General features: G+C 46.3%; 2 protein-coding genes across 2 annotated transcripts; one reads left to right on the forward strand and one right to left on the reverse strand.

The window, feature by feature from the left end:
- Positions 1–263: 263 nt before the first annotated feature.
- Positions 264–3,917, forward strand: snf8 (SNF8 subunit of ESCRT-II). Its single transcript, XM_066698793.1, has 8 exons — positions 264–637; positions 824–874; positions 966–1,104; positions 1,371–1,475; positions 1,661–1,733; positions 1,917–2,058; positions 2,174–2,248; positions 3,602–3,917. Exons 1-8 carry the CDS (start codon positions 584–586, stop codon positions 3,737–3,739), a joined length of 777 nt encoding a protein of 258 aa, XP_066554890.1. The 5' UTR covers positions 264–583; the 3' UTR covers positions 3,740–3,917.
- A 4,578-nt stretch (positions 3,918–8,495) lies between these two features.
- ube2z (ubiquitin-conjugating enzyme E2Z) lies at positions 8,496–17,620 on the reverse strand. Its single transcript, XM_066698794.1, has 7 exons — positions 16,799–17,620; positions 15,941–16,013; positions 15,533–15,720; positions 14,563–14,674; positions 14,354–14,466; positions 11,891–11,981; positions 8,496–10,800 (listed from the first exon to the last, which is right to left on the reverse strand). The coding sequence occupies exons 1-7, from the start codon at positions 17,233–17,235 to the stop codon at positions 10,624–10,626; spliced, it is 1,191 nt and encodes a 396-aa protein (XP_066554891.1). The 5' UTR covers positions 17,236–17,620; the 3' UTR covers positions 8,496–10,623.
- Positions 17,621–20,282: the final 2,662 nt, after the last annotated feature.

Here is a 20,282-nt window from a genome sequence, read left to right on the forward strand (position 1 = left end):
CACTGTACACACAAACACAATACTAAATAATATGATGATACAGAAAGGGGGTTAAAGAGTACTGTAATTGTAAACCAACGAAGCTTATAGATCCCAGTTTACTGAAGGTAAATAAATTAAATTCCTAAAACTGTGTAACTGCATGTTACCAATGGTTAGAGCTCTTTCAGCAGAGGGGTTTGCTCTCACCCAAGATGGCGGACTGACATCTCTCTCAGCTGCGCAGCCGCGCTACTCTATCCGCGGTACAGGAAGACGTCATCAGCTCTTTCCTGCCTCTGATGCTCAACGTAAACATTCTCAGAAAGAGACAACCAGGAAGCGGCAGCAGATTTTCTTTTCGATTATATTTCTAGATGTATAATCTTTGCCAAAAATTAGAGCAAAGATAATCCGAAGAAACTAACAAATTTAAAAATGAACCCGCAGCAGTATAATCATGCAGTGACGGTGAATTAGTGATGCGATGACCGGATCGGTGCATCGGTGATGTGTTGAGCAGTTCACACACGGAGATCAGAGAATAACGCCTGTTATTAACGATTTATTTATATTAACGATTTATTTTGAGCACACCGGCAAGATGCACCGAAGGGGAGTGGGGGCCGGGGCGATTGCCAAGAAAAAGCTCGCAGAGGTAACTGTCGGATGCTAGATACGGGTTGGGGACAACAAGAAATAAGCTGACCGTGTTGTTATTATTGGTTAGTTAGTTGTGTGTGTGTGTGTGTGTGTGTGTTTTGGGGTTGTCACTGCCTTTTTCATAATATGCATGCTTTATAAACAAATATACAAATATAAATAAATATGTTTCACTTTTCAGGCAAAGTACAAGGAGCGGGGGACAGTGCTGGCGGAGGACCAGATTGTGCAGGTTGAGTTTCGGGCGACTTCTGTATTTTTGCCTTTTTTTCCAGTCACAATGCAGGCACAGGTCATTTTTTAAAGACTTTTGATTCTTCCAGATGTCGAAACAGCTGGAGACGTTTAAAACACACCTGGAGGAGTTCGCCAGCAAACACAAGCAGGAGATCCGCAAGAGCGCCCAGTTCCGAGTGCAGTTTCAGGAGATGTGCGCCACCATCGGGGTCGACCCTCTCGCCTGTGACGTATTTGTTTAACTTATTATTATTGGGTCATTTGGCCATTATTTATTAAAGTCTTTAAACAGTGCTATATTATATAATATGTGAATTATAAATCCCTTAACTGTCCCCTAAATAGATTCACGCACTGTGCTCTTAGGTAGGCTCTCCTTCTCGCATTGCAGATAACGAAAACATGCTTTCATTTATTTGTGTTTGTTTATAACTGGAGCTCAGCTGATTGTGTGTTTTCCTATTTTTTTAAAATTTTTTTGGTCTGTGCAGCTGGGAAGGGTTTCTGGTCAGAGATGCTGGGCGTGGGGGACTTCTACTACGAGCTGGGGGTCCAGATCATCGAAGTGTGCCTGGCTCTGAAACACAGGAATGGGGGTGAGTCCTGGGGAAGCCTGCTGTGCATACGCGGGGTAAAACTTCCTGGATTCATTTTGCAAGTGAGGCTTATTCTGTTGTACAAAACAAGATGATGGCAGCTATGGGTGGTTGAGCCTGGCGGGGGTGATGCTCTGTGGGAGGCAGTTGTCTTTGTTGTAACTGTAGCTCTGTCTGTCGGGCAGGACTGATCACCCTGGATGAGCTCCACCAAAGGGTCCTGAAGGGGAGGGGCAAGTTCGCCCAGGATGTCAGTCAGTGAGTATGCAGCCCCGGGGAATGTCAACAGTTACATCCCCTCAACAGCAGTGTGGCAGCCCTGTACCCCAGCGCCACCACTCTGGACGCTGTTGCATTCAGAACCTCCTGTGCTGTGTTTTGCTCTTCGGAGCGGTGCTGAAGGCCTCCACAACTTTGTCTGACTGTGTCCTCGCCCCACAGGGATGACCTGATGCGTGCCATCAAAAAGCTGAAGGCGATGGGCACGGGGTTCGGGATGATCCCGGTGGGCGGCTCCTACCTGGTGCAGTCCGTCCCGGCAGAGCTCAACATGGACCACACAGTGGTGCTGCAGCTGGCTGAGGTAAGGCAGGGGCTGGGTCGGGGGTGGTCGAGGATTCGGGTCTTCTAGGCGTGTCTCTGGCGTTGGCGAATCCCGCCCGGCTGCGTGTTTACTACACTTGTGTTATCATCCGCAGAAAAAGGGCTATGTGACGGTGAGCGAGATCAAGGACAACCTGAAGTGGGAGAAGGAGCGAGCCGGACATGTACTGGTGAGAGAGGGGGGGCTGGGGCTGAGGGGGTTAGCTGCTGGTGGGAGGAGAGGGGACTTCAGGAGGATGGGACAGACCACCAAGACCTGGGCACCGTTCCTCATAGCTGGCTAACTGAGTTCAGGATAACTTGACGTAAGTCTGGTTTGTTCCTTTCCTGGAAGCAAGCTTAAAGTCCAGCTGAGTAAATTATCATAGATCCTTAATCGTAAACATGCTCCAGCACAGCCTGACTCAAATTTAGCTGAATCTGTGCGTAAAAGCTTGTGCTTCTACAGAATAAAAGCATTCAACACAACCCCTCTAAAAAGTCAGCACCCTTCCTTAGAGATTAAGGAGCAATTTTAATTAGATCAGCTTTTTGTAGGGAATGAGTACTGAGAGATCACCAAGATAATTTGCATAATTGACATGTTTTTCAATTTGAGTGTTGTAAATTCGGTTTGCAAAGTATAATTTACCTAATAAATATATTTAAGCCATACATTGCCCACACCACCTGGCACAGCCGTGCTTTGACAGTAACGCAGACTATATGCATCGCACTGCGCTTGTGTGTGCTAGTGGCGCATTCCTGTACTCAGTTGGATATATCGGCAAAGCTGCTGCTACGAGGTTATATACAATTAATACAATTAATATGTAACCCTATTGTTATAGTTTTATAGACTACATTATTATGCAGAGATCCACAAAGTAATTGGTGCTGTGGACTGCAATCAGATCCCCATCAAGGCACCTCGGGACCAAATGAGGCAGATTATGTGAACAGGAAATCATTCCACAGCATTCATGTACAGGTGCTTATGACGTTATCACTTACATTAAATTAAAAATTAGCTGCAATTCAGCAACTGATGCAACTAATCATTTGAATGACAATGATACAATGCCAGTGCTAGACAGTAGGGTATCAGACTTTGGATAATACTGTACATCATCCATGCCTCCACCTGCCTCATTTCAAGTATTCCTCAAAACATTCCATGAGAAGGTATTGCTCAGTCAAACTGACAAAAGTTGCAATGTCATCTCTTGTGCAGATCAGTATTTCTGTGCTCCACAATCCTCCCTTGTGAGGCAGCATGAGCATGTGCATGTATCTGGATTTCTTAAGTTGGAATCCAGCAAACAAGACAAGATTAGCCTCTATTTAGCTTCGAGGAACGGAGAATTATCAGATTAACTGAACTAACGTTTGATTAGCCTGAATTAGGTAAACCAGGTATGAGTAACGGTGCCCTGCTATTTATTATTATTATTATTATTATTATTATTATTATAGTTGTTTTGGATGTCTGGTGGCTCACCTGACTGTCGTGTCTGTGACCTCTGACCTCTGTCTCCTCTCAGGATCACCTGTTGAAGGAGGGGCTGGCATGGCTGGACAGCCAAGCGGGGGGGGAGCCGCAATATTGGCTGCCTGCTCTCTTCTCCGAGCTGTACTCCTGTGATGTCAGCCCCGAGGAGGCCAATCAGATGGTGCCGTGAGGAGTAGGGTGGGGCAATGCAAAGCACAGCTTTCTGACAGTCACAGAGACACTCAAGACTGTTCATCTCATACTTCGTGAGCCACATGTGCCGAAGAAGGAACCATATTACTACTTAACATCAGGGGAAGTGTCTGGAAAAAGGGATTTAAATAATAAAAACAACTTTTTGTAAATAATTGAAGTTGTCACTGAATATTTCCTCTGCTTATGAGATATTTTAAAAAATTGTTTTACATTCAATCAATCAGTTATTTTCTTTTTAATTTGATACCTTTTCATTGTAGGACACGGGTGGTTTATGCACCCTGCTATAAGTGCACAGTAAGAGTCAGTTTGTGTCATTTAAAATTAGTATGTGTGTGTGTGTGTGTGTGTGTATATATATATATATACACTCACCTAAAGGATTATTAGGAACACCTGTTCAATTTCTCATTAATGCAATTATCTAACCAACCAATCACATGGCAGTTGCTTCAATGCATTTAGGGGTGTGGTCCTGGTCAAGACAATCTCCTGAACTCCAAACTGAATGTCTGAATGGGAAAGAAAGGTGATTTAAGCAATTTTGAGCGTGGCATGGTTGTTGGTGCCAGACGGGCCGGTCTGAGTATTTCACAATCTGCTCAGTTACTGGGATTTTCACGCACAACCATTTCTAGGGTTTACAAAGAATGGTGTGAAAAGGGAAAAACATCCAGTATGCGGCAGTCCTGTGGGCGAAAATGCCTTGTTGATGCTAGAGGTCAGAGGAGAATGGGCCGACTGATTCAAGCTGATAGAAGAGCAACTTTGACTGAAATAACCACTCGTTACAACCAAGGTATGCAGCAAAGCATTTGTGAAGCCACAACACGTACAACCTTGAGGCGGATGGGCTACAACAGCAGAAGACCCCACCGGGTACCACTCATCTCCACTACAAATAGGAAAAAGAGGCTACAATTTGCACAAGCTCACCAAAATTGGACAGTTGAAGACTGGAAAAATGTTGCCTGGTCTGATGAGTCTCGATTTCTGTTGAGACATTCAGATGGTAGAGTCAGAATTTGGCGTAAACAGAATGAGAACATGGATCCATCATGCCTTGTTACCACTGTGCAGGCTGGTGGTGGTGGTGTAATGGTGTGGGGGATGTTTGCTTGGCACACTTTAGGCCCCTTAGTGCCAATTGGGCATCATTTAAATGCCACGGCCTACCTGAGCATTGTTTCTGACCATGTCCATCCCTTTATGACCACCATGTACCCATCCTCTGATGGCTACTTCCAGCAGGATAATGCACCATGTCACAAAGGTCGAATCATTTCAAATTGGTTTCTTGAACATGACAATGAGTTCACTGTACTAAACTGGCCCCCACAGTCACCAGATCTCAACCCAATAGAGCATCTTTGGGATATGGTGGAACGGGAGCTTCGTGCCCTGGATGTGCATCCCACAAATCTCCATCAACTGCAAGATGCTATCCTATCAATATGGGCCAACATTTCTAAAGAATGCTTTCAGCACCTTGTTGAATCAATGCCACGTAGAATTAAGGCAGTTCTGAAGGCGAAAGGGGGTCAAACACAGTATTAGTATGGTGTTCCTAATAATCCTTTAGGTGAGTGTATATATACAGTACTGTGCAAAGGTTTTAGGCAGGTGTGAAAAAACAGCATCAATTCTTCTAAGTACACTTGCACAAAGTCAGGGATTTTGTAGGCATATAGTCAGGTGTATGATTAAACAATTATACCAAACAGGTGCTAATGATCATCAATTCAATATGTAGGTTGAAACACAATCATTAACTGAAACAGAAACAGCTGTGCAGGAGGAATAAAACTGGGTGAGGAACAGTCAAACTCAACTAACAAGGTGAGGTTGCTGAAGACAGTTTACTGTGAAAAGACACACCATGGCAAGACTGAGCACAGCAACAAGACACAAGGTAGTTAAACTGCATCAGCAAGGTCTCTCCCAGGCAGACAGTTCAAGGCAGACAGGGGTTTCCAGATGTGCTGTCCAAGCTCTTTTGAAGAAGCACAAAGAAACGGCAACGTTGAGGACCGTAGACGCAGTGGTCAGCCAAGCAAACTTACTGCAGCACATGAAAGACACATCGTGCTTACTTCTCTTCACAATCGGAAGATGTCCAGCAGTGCCATCAGGTCAGAATTGGCAGAAAACAGTGGGACCCTGTACACCCAGCTACTGTCCGGAGAAGACTGGTCAGAAGTTGCCTTCATGGAAGACTTGCGGCCAAAAAGCCATACCTCCGATGTGGCAACAAGACGAAGTGACTCAACTATGCACGAAAACACAGGAACTGGGGTGCAGAAAAATGGCAGCAGGTGCTCTGGACTGATGAGTCACAATTTGAAATATCTGGCTGTAGCAGAAGGCAGTTTGTTCGCCGATGGGCTGGAGAGCGGTAGACGAATGAGTGTCTGCAGGCAACAGTGAAGCATGGTGGAGGTTCCTTGCAAGTCTGGGACTGCATTTCTGGAAATGGAGTTGGGGATTTGGTCTGAATGAATGGTCTCCTCAATGCTGAGAAGTACAGGCAGATACTTATCCATCATGCAATACCATCAGGGAGGCATCTGATTGGCCCCAAATGTATTCTGCAGCATGACAATGACCCCAAACATACAGCAACAGTCATTAAGAACTATCTTCAGCATAAAGAAGAACATGGAGTCCTGGAAGTGATGGTGTGGCCCCCACAGAGCCCTGATCTCAACATCATCTAGTCTGTCTGGGATTCCATGAAGAGAGAAGCAACTGAGGTGCCTAAATCCACAGAAGAACTGTGGTTAGTTCTTCAAGATGTCTGGGCCAACCTACCTGCTGAGTTCCTTCAAGTGCAAGTGTACCAAGAAGAACTGATGCTGTTTTGAAGGCAAAGGGTGGTCACACCAAATATGGATTTGATGTAGATTTTAATTCTGTTCACTCACTTCGCATTTAATTGATAAATATAATCTATTAACATGTCTGTTTTTGAAAGCATTCTTACTTTACAGCATTTTTTCACACCTTTTGCACAGTACTGTGTGTGTGTGTGATATATATATATACACACACACACACACACACACACACGTCTGCCATTTTACAGGAGCAGTTTCGTCCAGGTATGTTTGAAATATTCCTGTTTTTACAAATTCTGAGATCTCATCTTGAGAAAAGACTGTTCAAAACCTGCTTAATGCACAAAAAAAAGCAAACTACAGAAACAGTGTGCCGTTTATTAATCGTGTACCAATACCTACCAATAACAATCTTGCAGGAGCGTAGTACAGTGCACTACCCACGCTAGAGCACGTTCTTGCACAGATGTCAGATTAAATATACAGATGTAAAAACTATATGTATATAAATATTTTTATTTTTCTCAACCCAACACTGAGTTCTTGCACATACCCCCATCTGTATGTTGTGGATTACTTTTTTCCCTTTAACCCTTTAAAATGCAACAGCAACAAGGAACATAAACAGGTTTACAGCTGCCTCCAGCAACCAGCCTGGGATGGGGAGGGGCACTCCAGAGCAGACACGCATCTTCTGATTCTGTTTGGCTTTTGACTTGACAGACCAGTGAATGTCCAGCATAAATGAGATTTGTATGTTGACAGACTTTCTTTATTATCCTTATAATTATTTTACAAAAAAAAAAAAAAGTCAAGGTGTACCGGGAGGTAATGAACAGCGGTCCTGGGGAGAAACCTGGACACCCCAAACACAGAGAAATATAGAGTAATAAAGCCCAATGATCAATGGGCTCAATTAAACATCAGGATATAAGAAATCCCAGTGGTCCTGCCCCCCACCCCAGCGGTACTCCCAGGTGCTGAGGTGCATTACAGCGCGGTGCTGGTTCAGCAGTCTGCGCTCAGGAGGCCAGCGAGTGTCCGTTGGGCTGCAGGAGGTAAAGCCACAGTGGGGGAGTAGCTCCTCCAGCACAGCTCAACGGCTGCACTCACCCTCCCCGTACATCAACAACGAAAAAAAAACACACGCTGTACAAAAGGCTACGAAACAAAAACAAAAAACATCTGCAGAAATCGAAAAGGCACAGAATTGGAGGTCAGCTCTAATATTCAAAACAAAAAGAAACAAAACACATACACAAAAGTACACATACAAGTATCATATGAAAGCAAGGCGTTGAGGTTTGCTAGTGTCAGTGGCCCTGCGTCTGTGTTGGGGAGAAGTCCGCAGTGTGTCACAGTAAAACAAACAAGGAAAAACAAGTGTCCTCAGTCCGCCTGCATCAAAAAGCCCCCGCTGCACCCCCGCCATGCAACCCCGCCTGGTGCACTGCGGGCAGAACTGCAGTCCAGCTACTCAACATAACAGTCAAGATTTTTAAATTATTTAATTTTGCAGACCATGTAAGCTTGGGTTATATGGCTTTTTGTCTGGGAGTAGGGGGTGAGGGAGACTCTCACCCCCCAAGGTACGTCCAAGCTGTCAAAGGTTCAGAAAACTCCCCCACCTCAACCCCCCACAAACACTAAAATACCCAAAACATGGTCGAAAGACTGAGGGAAAGGGCCCAGACAGAGAGGAGCCCCCACTGTGGGAGTGTTGGGGGGGTATCATCCTTCCAGAATGGTGCAAAAGGGTTCCAGAGCACCCACGCTGAGAGACCACACAAAAAGGGGGGGGGATCCTGCAGCCAAACCTCCACACAGTTTTTGCACAGTCCTGCACTGTGGTCAGGCCTCCCTTTGCCACCACCACAAAATAAAACACAAATATTACAAATAAACAGAGTCTGTATTCACCTGGGACAAGGCCAGACAGAAATCAAGCCGGAGACGACAGGACGGAGATCGGAAAGAGGTTGGCTGGGACTGCCAAGCCACACTGCCGAGGGAACGAGCGATTTCCTCTCCGGTGTTTGTGTGGGGGAGGTACCACCTCTAAAGACCAGTCAGAGGTGGGTCTGAACGTGGCTTTAGGCAGCCCAGCTCCTCCGGGCTCAGCGAGGGGAGGTTCTGAGCGAGTCTTCTGGTCTCTTTTCTTTGCGAGCGTGTGCCTGTGTGTAAACGGCAGACCACGACAATTGCACATTCGGGCAGGTCAGCGTTTTCTTTTCCTCCCCCAGCGAGCCGGCCCGTCGAGTCTCCCGCCTTTTTGTGGGCCAAAGCCAGGCTGCCCTGGCGCCGGGCTGGTCGGGGCTCTGTCTCCAGTGACACGCGCCGCTGCCGGCTGCACCGCGATGGAGTTGTGTGGCAGGCAGCTCTGGGCACCTGGAACCACAAGGATCTTTTGAAGCCCTGGACCGCAAAAGGTCTTTAAATAGCGAAAATTAAGTCATGCGATTAATTTGATGCAACCACCAGCCTGTAGTTCAGTCATAGAGAGGCGCTCCAGAAGTAGAAGGGAATGCAGCCCCCTCCGGGAACTGACCCGGGCTACGGCCCACCCCCCGGGACTGCTGGCTCAGGGGAGGGACCGGGAGTGACATGGCGCTTTTGGCGTCCTAGTGCTTTAATCACAGGGAGTCTCCACGCCCCGACCAATCAGCAGTCTGATATCACTGAGATGTGGCCTCCTTTTGAGTTTACCTTAAGGCATTGTTCAATTATTTCCTTTACTACAAAAAACGGCTCTGGTACAACAGAAATTAGTATTATTTAAATCTTTACAATAAACTTTTTTATTTTTTGCATTTTTTATCATTGTATTTTTTATCTTTTATAAATCGATAAAGATAGGATTTGGTCATTGTTAGGAATCCAACAACAAAAAACAAATCATAATCAAAAAAAATCATAACATAGTAGAAATGTGTCGGCCTCTGTTCCTCTCTCCATTAAAGAGATCTGTCAACAGCCCCCTCAGGACTCACCCTGGCGTTTAACTCTGCATTGGATGTTGGAGGGATTTGCTCTTTGGTTTGTGATGAAATCACCATCAAAGCCTCCGTCTTTCCCCTGGTTAGACAGGGACAGCTTGCCGGTCTCAGGTCTGTGTCCAGCTCTGTGTCCAGCTCCGGGTCCCCCTGTGGCCCAGTGCAGCGCTCCACGTGTCCCCCCCCGGAAGCACAGTGCTGGCAGATCCACGGCTGCGTGCCGATGCTGGGCCCACATAAAACAGCACCTTAGCTGGAACAGGGAGCAGCCGGGGTAGCGCTGCAGGGACTGTGATGGGAGCATCCCACAGCCCGCCGCCGCCCCAATCCACACACACACGGGGACTGACTGGACACCAATTTCGGGGACGTCTCTCAGTACAGAAAGCTTCCAGAAAGACCGGCAGCTGGGTAGCATCCCAGTCTATTTCCTCCTCCCTCTCCTCTCTCCGGGTCTCACACTCACTTTCCAGGATGCCAGGGATGGGGGCGGGGAAAGGGCTGGGGTGGGGCTGGGTTGGAGTTCTAGAATAATGCCCACCAATTCCAGAATCCTTCTAGGGCTCGTCTGTGTCACTGATGATGTTTTTGTATTTAATTCTGATCTCTTTCTCTCTCTTTATATATATTTTTATATATATATTCTTTTTATAATTATTTTATTTACATTTTCCACTCCAATCCCTCTATCCCTGTTTAAGAAGAGAAAAAAACAAAACAGAAAAACAAACTAGGGGAAAACGAAACAAAAAAAATATTTTAAAACCCATTCTCTGTCTTCCTCTATTATTATTATTTTTTTTACATCATTAATTTTATTCTAAACACTCCCCCCCGGGAAAAAAACAAACAAAAAAAACAAACAAACAAACAAACCCTGCTTCAAAAAACAGAAGCGTCCTAAAGGGTTGTTTTCTATTTTTTGTTCCTTCTTTTTCTCGAAGCGTACAGAGCACAGGCTGCTTCGTCGGGGGGGTGGGGGGGTGACGAGGCGAAGGGTGGCTGCCCCAGCCTGGCTCCTGTGAGGCCTATGGCTTGGAGCTTCCCTGGCTGTCGGGGTCGGTGCCTGAGGAGCTGCTGTCCGAGTCCGTGTCGGCCTCTCCCTCCTCCAGGGGCAGCTTCTCCCGGAGTCGCTGCTGGATGCTCTGCAGGCGGGACAGCAGGGCCTGATAGTCAAAGTGGCCCCTCTTCTCCCCAAAGGGGTCCTGCCGACACAGCAGCCACAGTCAGCAATCATACACTCCCACAGAGTGATATACACACACACACACACACATACACCGATCAGCCATAACATTATGACCACCTGCCTAATATTGTGTAGGTCCCTCTTTTGCCGCCAAAACAGCCCTGACCCGTCGAGGCATGGACTCCACTAGACCTCTGAAGGTGTGCTGTGGTATCTGGCACCAAGACGTTAGCAGCAGATCCTTTAAGTCCTGTAAGTTGCGAGGTGGGGCCTCCATGGATCGGACTTGTTTGTCCAGCACATCCCACAGATGCTCGATTGGATTGAGATCTGGGGAATTTGGAGGCCAAGTCAACATCTTCAACTCGTGATTCATCAGACCAGGCCACCTTCTTCCATTGCTCCGTGGTCCAGTTCGTGTCCATTGTAGGCGCTTTCTGACTGGTCTGCGGCTACGCAGCCCCATACGCAACAAACTGCGATGCACTGTGTGTTCTGACACCTTTCTATCAGAACCAGAATTCACTTTTTCAGCAATTTGAGTTGGATCGGACCACACGGGCCAGCCTTCGCTCCCCATGTGCATCAATGAGCCTTGGCCGCCCATGACCCCGTCGCCGGTTCACCGCTTTTCCTTCCTTGGACCACTTTTGATAGGTACTGACCACTGCAGACCAGGAACACCCCACAAGAGCGGCAGTTTTGGAGATGCTCTGACCCAGTCGTCTAGCCATCACAATGTGGCCCTTGTCAAAGTCGCTCAGATCCTTACGCTGCCCATTTTTCCTGCTTCTAACAACTTTGAGGACAAAATGTTCACTTGCTGCCTAATATATCCCACCCACTGACAGGTGAATTGATAACAAGATTATCAGTGTTACTCACTTCACCTGTTAGTGGTCATAACGTTATGGCTGATTGGTGTGTATATATATGAATTCCTACTTCAAAGTGTCATAACTGCAAGCTTTAAAGCAACAAACCAACAAACCACGAGAGGGTCTGAATACTTTTGCAAGGCACTGTATACATACACACACACTAATATATATACACACATACACATAGTGAACACACAGACCCACAGACAAGCTCTTGCCCCCTACCTGCATGGTCTGGCCCTGGAGGTGCAGCCTCTCCTTGCAGGCTCCCTCGTAGAAGTCATAGTACTCCAGAAACGACTTCTCCATCACACTCCTACACACACACACGTGCATCATTACATGGTGTTACACTCTATATTCTATTCTGTTACCTTGTATAAATATTAATATAATGTATATCAGTCAGCCCTCATTATACTGCCTGGTAAGAACCATTGGCAAAACTGCCAATATAGCAAGGCTGGCATTATAACATGGTTATTAAAAAAAAGTATGACTTATTTCCAGGCTATTTTAATAAAGATGCATTTTTTAACAAACTTCAAAAAGTATTTAATAAGGCATTTTACAGTAGGCTACTGCAATACAGTAAATTTTGTACAGTATTTAAACTTATATAATATTTAACACAATTTCTATTTTTTTTTTCCAGATGCAGCATCACTGTGTCAACCAAGCAAAAATTGTATAAAGCCAAATTTAAAAAATATATATTTCTACAGTACTGTATTGGTGATCATTAACTTTACTATATGTGGCACAACTGGTGTTTTTACAGGACATGGATCTTTAAATCGTTAAATGTTTATTTTCACAAAGCAATTACTAACTACTAGTAGCACATAGCACTGCTATTTAAGTACAGTTCAAACACATTACAATAATAAACAATGTACAGCGCTGTACTTAACATGCAAGCCTACATTCAGTTTTACAGTACTCTGCTGATTTTCATTTGTTGGGCTTAATTTAAGCAGAACCTGAGCATAACATAAAGATTTCATATTGGGAAGCATTTGTTCAGAAAGTGTAAACTAGGTTGGCGGTATTGCTCGGGAGCACTGTATAAACAGTACAAATAATGTTCATCTTAACTGTACTCCTCCTCCTCCTCACAGCTGGATGGAGGCGTACAGTGGCTTTCAAAAGTATTCACTCCTCTTGGACTTTTCCACAGGTCATTGTGTTACAGCATGAAATCAGAATGGATTTAATTAGGAGTTTTTGCCACTGATCAACACAGAAAATCTCCATAATGGCAATGACAAATATAATCTGCAAATTGTTCTAAATTTATCACAAATTCAAAACAGAAAATAACTGAATGTATAAGTAATCACCCCTTCAGTCAATATTTGGTAGATGCTCCTTTGGCAGCAATTACAGCCATGAGTCTATGTGGATAAGTCTCTACCAGCTTTGCATATCTGGACACAGCAATTTCTGCCCATTCTTCTTTGCAAAATTGCTCAAGCTCCACAAGTTGGATGGAGACCTTTGGTGAACAACAACTGTCAAGTCTTTCCACATATTCTCAATTGGATTGAGGTCCGAGCTTTCACTGGGCCACTCCAAGACATTGACCCTTTTTGTTTTTAATCCACTCCAGTGTGGCTTTGGCTGTATGCTGGAAGATGAATCTTCTCCCAAGTCCCAGGTCTCTTCCAGGATTTCTCTGTACTTTGCTTCATCCATTTTGCCTTCTATCTTTACAAGGTGTCCAGGCCCTGACACAGAGAAGCATCCCCATACCCTGATGTTGCCACCACCATGCTTCACAGTAGGGATGGTATTCTCAGGATGATGTCTGGTGTTAGGCTTGCACCAAACGAAGCGCTTAGTGTTGAGACCAAAAAGCTCTATTTTGGTCTCATCAGACCATATAATCTTCCTCCACTTGGTTTCAGAGTCTCCCACATGCCTTCTGGCAAATTCTAGCCAAGATTTTATGTGAGTTTTTATCAACAATGGCTTTTGTTTTGCCACTCTCCCATAAAGGCCACTTTGGTGAAGCACCCAGGCTATCATTACAGTCTGCACAGTGTCTCCCAGCTCAGCCGTGGAAGACTAACTCCTTTAGAGTTGCCATAGGCCTCTTGATGGCCTCCCTGACTATTGCCCTTCTCGCCCGGATACTCATTTTGAGAATGGCGTGATCTAGGAAGATACACAGTTGTGGCATATTCTCTCCATTTCTGAATAATGGACTTTACTGTGCTCTGGGGGATATTCAGTGCCTGGAAATGTTCTTTTGAAGAACCTTATTCCGGATTTGCATTGAATGTTCCTACGTCTTCATTATGTAGTTTTTGTTAGGAATTGTACCTGCATCATGTGACACACCTTAATTGCACAGAGGTGGACTCCATTCTGCTAATTACGTGACTTCTAAAGACAGCTGGTTTCACCACAGCTCAATCAGGTGTGTCATAGCAAAGGGGGTGATTACTTGTGCATTCAGTTATTTTCTGTTAATTAATTTAGAACAATTTGCAGAATCAGTGGCAAAAACTCCTGATTAAATCCATTCTGATCACATATTGTAACATAATGACATGTGGAAAAATCCAAGAAGAGTGAATACTTTTGAGAGCCACTGTATGTAAGCTACAGTTAAGGATATCCCATCATTGCAGGATACATTTGTGTTGGATTATTAGCATTTCATGGTGCAGACAGACTCACCACAGGGCCTCTGGGCAGGGGCATTTCCCATCCAGCATGTCACACACGGCCACCCGCATCGTCTCGTGCCGCACACACTCATTATAGTTCTTACTGTCTCCGGGGTGCCTCTCCTGTCACACACAGAGACACAGGGACACGTGTGTCAGAGAGTGAGTGAGTATGTGTGTGAGTGTGTGTGTGTGTATTATACTGGGAGAGGAGCCTACCTGCTCGAACCCAGGCTCGTTGTGATAGGGGTTCTCGGTCATCAGGGACTGGATGGAAATCAGAACTGAGGAGATGCTCTGGGCTGGACTCCAGGCCGGGCCTGTCCAGGTCCTGCAGAACAAAAGCCCACAAAACACACTCAGACCCAAAGAGGAATGCCCTGCAGCAGCGCACAGCTGGAGGCACACAAGAGGCCCACAGCTAGCTTGACACAGCATGCAGTGTGGATAGCTGGGACAGCGAGTTTGATGCGCACACACACACACACACACACACACACACAAAGACTAGTGGCAGAGACACAATCAGGGTGCATGACATCACCCACTATCACAGGCTACACACAGCAGCAATTGTAAACAAACACAAAGCACCACTGCAAAATAATCACAGACACAGATGCTGACCTGAGTATACACACACACACACAGGGACAGAGAGAGACAGACACTCACGCACACACACAGGGACAGAGAGATAGACACACACGCACGCACACACACACAGGGACAGAGGGACACACACACACAGAGGGACACAGAGAGAGACACACACACACACACACACACACACACACATGGACAGAGAGACACACACACACAGGGACAGGGACAGAGGGACACACACACACACACACAGGGACAGGGACAGAGAGAGAGACACACACACACACACACACACATGGACAGAGAGACACATACACACACACAAACACACACACACACAGGGACAGAGAGAGACAGACACTCACGCACACACACAGGGACAGAGAGATAGACACACACGCACACACGCACGCACACAGAGGGACAGAGAGAGAGACACACACACACAGGGACAGAGAGAGAGACACACACGCACGCACACACACACACAGAGGGACAGAGAGAGAGACACACACACACACACACACAGGGACAGAGGGACGGACACACGGACATAGGCCCAGGGCCCTGGCTCAGCTCTTACCCCAGGATGCTGAGACAGACCTTGCCGTTGCGGTAGAAGTTGGGGTTGAAGCGCACCGTGTTGTTGCCTGTGGTGATGAGCTTCACCCGCGGGGGGTGGATGGGGTAGTCAGGGGGGCAGCGGAACAGGAAGAGAAAGAACCCCCCCTCGTAAGGTGTGTCGAAGGGACCGGTGATGAGAGCGTGGATCTGAGGAAGGAGAGGGACGTTTACACTGCTGCACAGTAGGTTTATATTGTTTTTGTTTTATTATTCGCACCCGAATGCACCGCCCGTCCCAGCTGTGCACGACAGGGGACGGACAGTGCCTCCCTACAGGTGCCCGATGGACAGATGTGGAGGAGAGCCACTCAAGTCACTGGAGTCAGACGTGTGTTCAAAGTGAAGGGCAGACAGACGCTGGAGTCACCTTAGTCATGTCATGAGGGTCTGGGACCACGAACATCCCAGGGGGAGGCTCCTTATAGATGGACATGATATCCCTACAGAGAGAGAGAGAGAGAGGGATCAATCAATCTTTATTTGGTGTAGTGCCCTTCATGAGAGGTGGTCACAGTGGTCTATTATTACTAACGCAAAAAGAACAACAAAATAAGAAATCATCCTCATGTCAGATATAAAAACAAGACAGACACTCAACATCTGCGGCCGGGACTTGCTCAGACTCCAGGAATGCATCGCCAAACACGTCCCAGACACCACCTGACATCACTGTTACAGGAAACGGGAAAAGAGGAAACCCCAGGAACTCACTGCGGAGTTTCCCAGCCCAGGTCCCGACAGAACCCCACATTCCATCACCCGAACAATCCAGAACGACTCTGGGGATTCTGCCCGGTGTGAAGCCCACATCTATAACATACAGTGCTTTGCCATTGGAGACTGTATTTGCTCGCCTGCTAAAACTTTGAACCATTTTCCTGGGAGGGGAGAGTGTCGCAAGTCAACAATCATAACGACCTTCAAAAAACTGGATATTTTCATTTTCATTTTTGCGGTTTGATATAGAACAACAACCATAATAATAATAATAATAATAATAATAATAATCACCATATGCGTGTACGTGCAAGTGTGTCTGTGTGAGCGAGAGTAGCCTCAGCACTGGCTTTAGGGTGGCAATGCCAACACTGCCCATGGCACTACAAGAGTAGCCTGCCGTCACCTCACTGCACCCCTGAAGGTACCCGTGTTAAACAATACAACCCCCACCACCGTAATGGCAGCTGTGCAGAACCGTGTCGTGGAGACTGGGTCCATGCAGTACCTTTTGATCCGCAGGATGCACTGCTGCGACGGCTTCTCGTTGTCCCAGTCGCTGCTGAGCGTCGGGTCCCAGAAAGTGGAGTGGATCTGGGACAGCAAACCGGCCCCGGCCAGGTTCGGCGTACCGGTCACCCCGATCCCGATGCCCGGCGGCAGCACGGCGGTCCCCACCACGGCGGGGGCGGCGGGACCGAGACCACCGGACGGGGCTAAGATGGCTGTGCCCACCGCCGTGCCCAGGACGCCGATCGCGGTGCCGAACCCCGCGCCCATCGCCGAGGGGGCCATCACCGACAGCTGGGCCTCGGCCGCGGCCCCGGGGACCAGCACCGGGCTCGGGTTCGCCACAGTGGAGCTCCCCAAGCCGGGCAGCAAGGGAGCTCCGCCGCCCGGGTTAGACGCGATGCTGGCCGCCTCCTCCCCTGCGCTCTCCGCCATGTTTTGGGATCAGTTTATTATTGCAAAGCTGCACTGACGGTCTCCTCCACGGTCGCCGCTCCCTGTGCTGCTGTCAGCGTCGGCCCTCGTTATCCTCGCCGTGCGATTCTTCCTGTTCGGCCGGGCGCTGCTCCTCTTCTTCTGCAGCCTCACTGGGTCCCGCAGCCAACGAGGAAGAGGAGGTTTGGAGAGAGAGAGGGAGGGAGCAGGATTGCGATGTACCTCGGCTTCCCACAATTATATATCTGTGTATATATGAGTGCGCACACACGGGATAGCGAGGGGTGCAGGATCATGGAAAAGCCCCAAACTCAAGTCGCCAAAGTGCACCAGCAGCCTCCGCTCCTCTGAATTCAGCCTCTTACGCTGCTTTTTTTGTGCTTCACTTCCTCCTCTCCCAATAGAGACACTGTCACCTAGTGGCCGCTCCCTGCGCTGCCCTGTTCATTTCTTTCTTTATCTATCTGCCCATGTTTTATAATGTTTCTGGATGCGCTTTAATATTTAATACCAACGGACGCTGTAGGATATGTTTTATATATGTTTTATATTCTGTATTTGTCTCTTACACATTTAAATTCATTGTTACGTCATAAAGAAAGCGAGCTTTATGTACGTTCCATGGCTGTCACTGGTATTCATTTAGTTTAGCTGTGGAGCCTCATGGTTTTCTGATCTTGTCACAACACCTGCGCTCATTTATTATACCTAACATAAAAAAAAAAATGTGGAATAAATGATTTATTTGCGTTATGATGCGTGTCAACCATCAAGTTAAAAGTATCTTTGCTGCTAATGCTGACTTCATCCATCCATGCATCCATTTTCGAAAGTCGATTAATGCAGACTCCTTCCCTAATAAATTAATAAACATCCTCCAAACACTGTACTCTAGAAATAGAACCACTCAAAAGTTGATGCTGCCCTCGTTTGTATTCAATACAACAGGCCTAGTGTAACAAGCCTGTGCAATCTCCGTGCAGTGCAGTCTAATGGCTCTAGATCAAAATAAAACAAATAGCTCTTCAATGTCCAGGGGGTGTCCAGTGGAGCTGCTTTTTCCATTGTCTTTAACAGACCCATTGAACCAACACTCAGGCAGAGCTCAGAGACCCCAACGGAGACCCCACCCACCACTGTTCACTGTACACAACTGCCAGGAGACTTCACACTTACCTGTCCTCCCCTCCCTTCTGACAGAATCCCCTGCTTCCAATTTTCATTCTACCCATAGCTGTTAATTAATTAATTGAACATTTAACACTTTGGGGGGTTTAATGCTAGTGAAGATTTAAAGAACTCCCTCTCTATATACATATACTGTGCAAAAAGGTGTGAAAAAATGCTGTAAAGTAAGAATGCTTTCAAAAATAGACATGTTAATAGATTATATTTATCAATTAACTAAATGCAAAGTGAGTGAACAGAAGAAAAATCTACATCAAATCCATATTTGGTGTGACCACTCTGCCTTCAAAACAGCATCAATTCTTCTAGATACACTTTCACAAAGTCAGGGATTTTGTAGGCATATAGTCAGGTGTATGATTAAACAATTACACCAAACAGGTGCTAATGATCATCAATTCAATATGTAGGTTGAAACACAATCATTAACTGAAACAGAAACAGCTGTGTAGGAGGAATAAAACTGGGTGAGGAACAGCCAAACTCAGCTAACAAGGTGAGGCTGCTGAAGACAGTTTACTGTCCAAAGTCATACACCATGGCAAGACTGAGCACAGCAACAAGACACAAGGTAGCTCTAAGCAAACTTACTGCAGCAGATGAGACACATCATGCTTACTTCCCTTCGCAATCGGAAGATGTCCAGCAGTGCCATCAGCTCAGAATTGGCAGAAAACAGTGGGACCCTGGTCCACCCATCTACTGTCCGGAGAAGTCTGGTCAGAAGTTGCCTTCATGGAAGACTTGTGGCCAAAAAGCCATTCCTCCAACGTGGCAACAAGGCCAAGCGACTCAACTATGCACAAAAACACGGGAACTGGGTTGCAGAAAAATGGCAGCAGGTGCTCTGGACTGATGAGTCAAAATATTAAATATCTGGCTGTAGCAGAAGGCAGTTTGTTGGCCAAAGGGCTGGAGAGCGGTAGACGAATGAGTGTCTGCAGGCAACAGTGAAGCATGGTGGAGGTTCCTTGCAAGTTTGGGGCTGCATTTCTGCAAATGGAGTTGGGGATTTGGTCAGAATGAATGGTCTCCTCAATGCTGAGAAGTACAGGCAGATGCTTATCCATCATGAAATACCATCAGGGAGGCATCTGATTGGCCCCAAATTTATTCTGCAGCATGACAATGACCCCAAACATACAGCGGAAGTCATTAAGAACTATCTTCAGCATAAAGAACAAGGAGTCCTGGAAGTGATGGTGTGGCCCCCACAGAGCCCTGATCTCAACATCATCAAGTCTGTCTGTGATTACATTAAGAGAGAGAAGCAACTGAGGCGCCTAAATCCATAGAAGAACTGTGTTTAGTTCTCCAAGATGTTTGGGCCGACCTACCTGCCGAGTTCCTTCAAAATCTGTGTGCAAGTGTACCTAGAAGAATTGATGCTGTTTTGAAGGCAAAGAGTGGTCACACCAAATATGGATTAGATGTAGATTTTTCTTCTGTTCACTCACTTTGCATTTAGTTCATTGATAATATAATCTATTAACATGTCTATTTTTGAAAGCATTCTTACTTTACAGCATTTTTTCACACCTGCCTAAAACTTTTGCACAGTACTGTATATACAGACAGGTGACACCTTAAAGGATAAACCAGAATAAATGAGTGGAGGAACATAATGAATGCAGATGCCTCCAAACAGGTGTACTGCATGATACAATTAAGCAATTAACATCCTATCATGCTCTGTGGCCTGTATAAAAATGCTGAGCAGCCCAGTTGACCTAGATTTTGGATCAAGAGGGCAAGAGGAAAGGATCTAAGTGACTTTGAAGGAAGTGAATGGCAGGAGCTTCAATCACACATACTGCTGAACTGGCGAGTGTTTCAATAGCAATTGACTGAAGGTAAAT

Source organism: Amia ocellicauda, chromosome 3 (assembly GCF_036373705.1).
Source record: "Amia ocellicauda isolate fAmiCal2 chromosome 3, fAmiCal2.hap1, whole genome shotgun sequence".
Lineage (NCBI taxonomy): Eukaryota > Metazoa > Chordata > Actinopteri > Amiiformes > Amiidae > Amia > Amia ocellicauda.

What these genes read in the sequence shown, in the direction of transcription:
- snf8 (XM_066698793.1), top strand. Translation starts at nt 584, where the DNA reads ATGCACCGAAGGGGAGTGGGGGCCGGGGCGATTGCCAAGAAAAAGCTC. An exon ending in CGGGGTCGACCCTCTCGCCT is followed by an intron (nt 1,105 to 1,370) that starts GTGACGTATTTG and finishes TGGTCTGTGCAG; the next exon opens with CTGGGAAGGGTTTCTGGTCA. An exon ending in TGGTGCTGCAGCTGGCTGAG is followed by an intron (nt 2,059 to 2,173) that starts GTAAGGCAGGGG and finishes TATCATCCGCAG; the next exon opens with AAAAAGGGCTATGTGACGGT.
- ube2z (XM_066698794.1), bottom strand. Translation starts at nt 17,235, where the DNA reads ATGGCGGAGAGCGCAGGGGAGGAGGCGGCCAGCATCGCGTCTAACCCG. An exon ending in ACCCTCATGACATGACTAAG is followed by an intron (nt 15,721 to 15,940) that starts GTGACTCCAGCG and finishes CTCCTTCCTCAG; the next exon opens with ATCCACGCTCTCATCACCGG. An exon ending in CCCTGCCCAGAGGCCCTGTG is followed by an intron (nt 11,982 to 14,353) that starts GTGAGTCTGTCT and finishes GTGTGTGTGTAG; the next exon opens with GAGTGTGATGGAGAAGTCGT.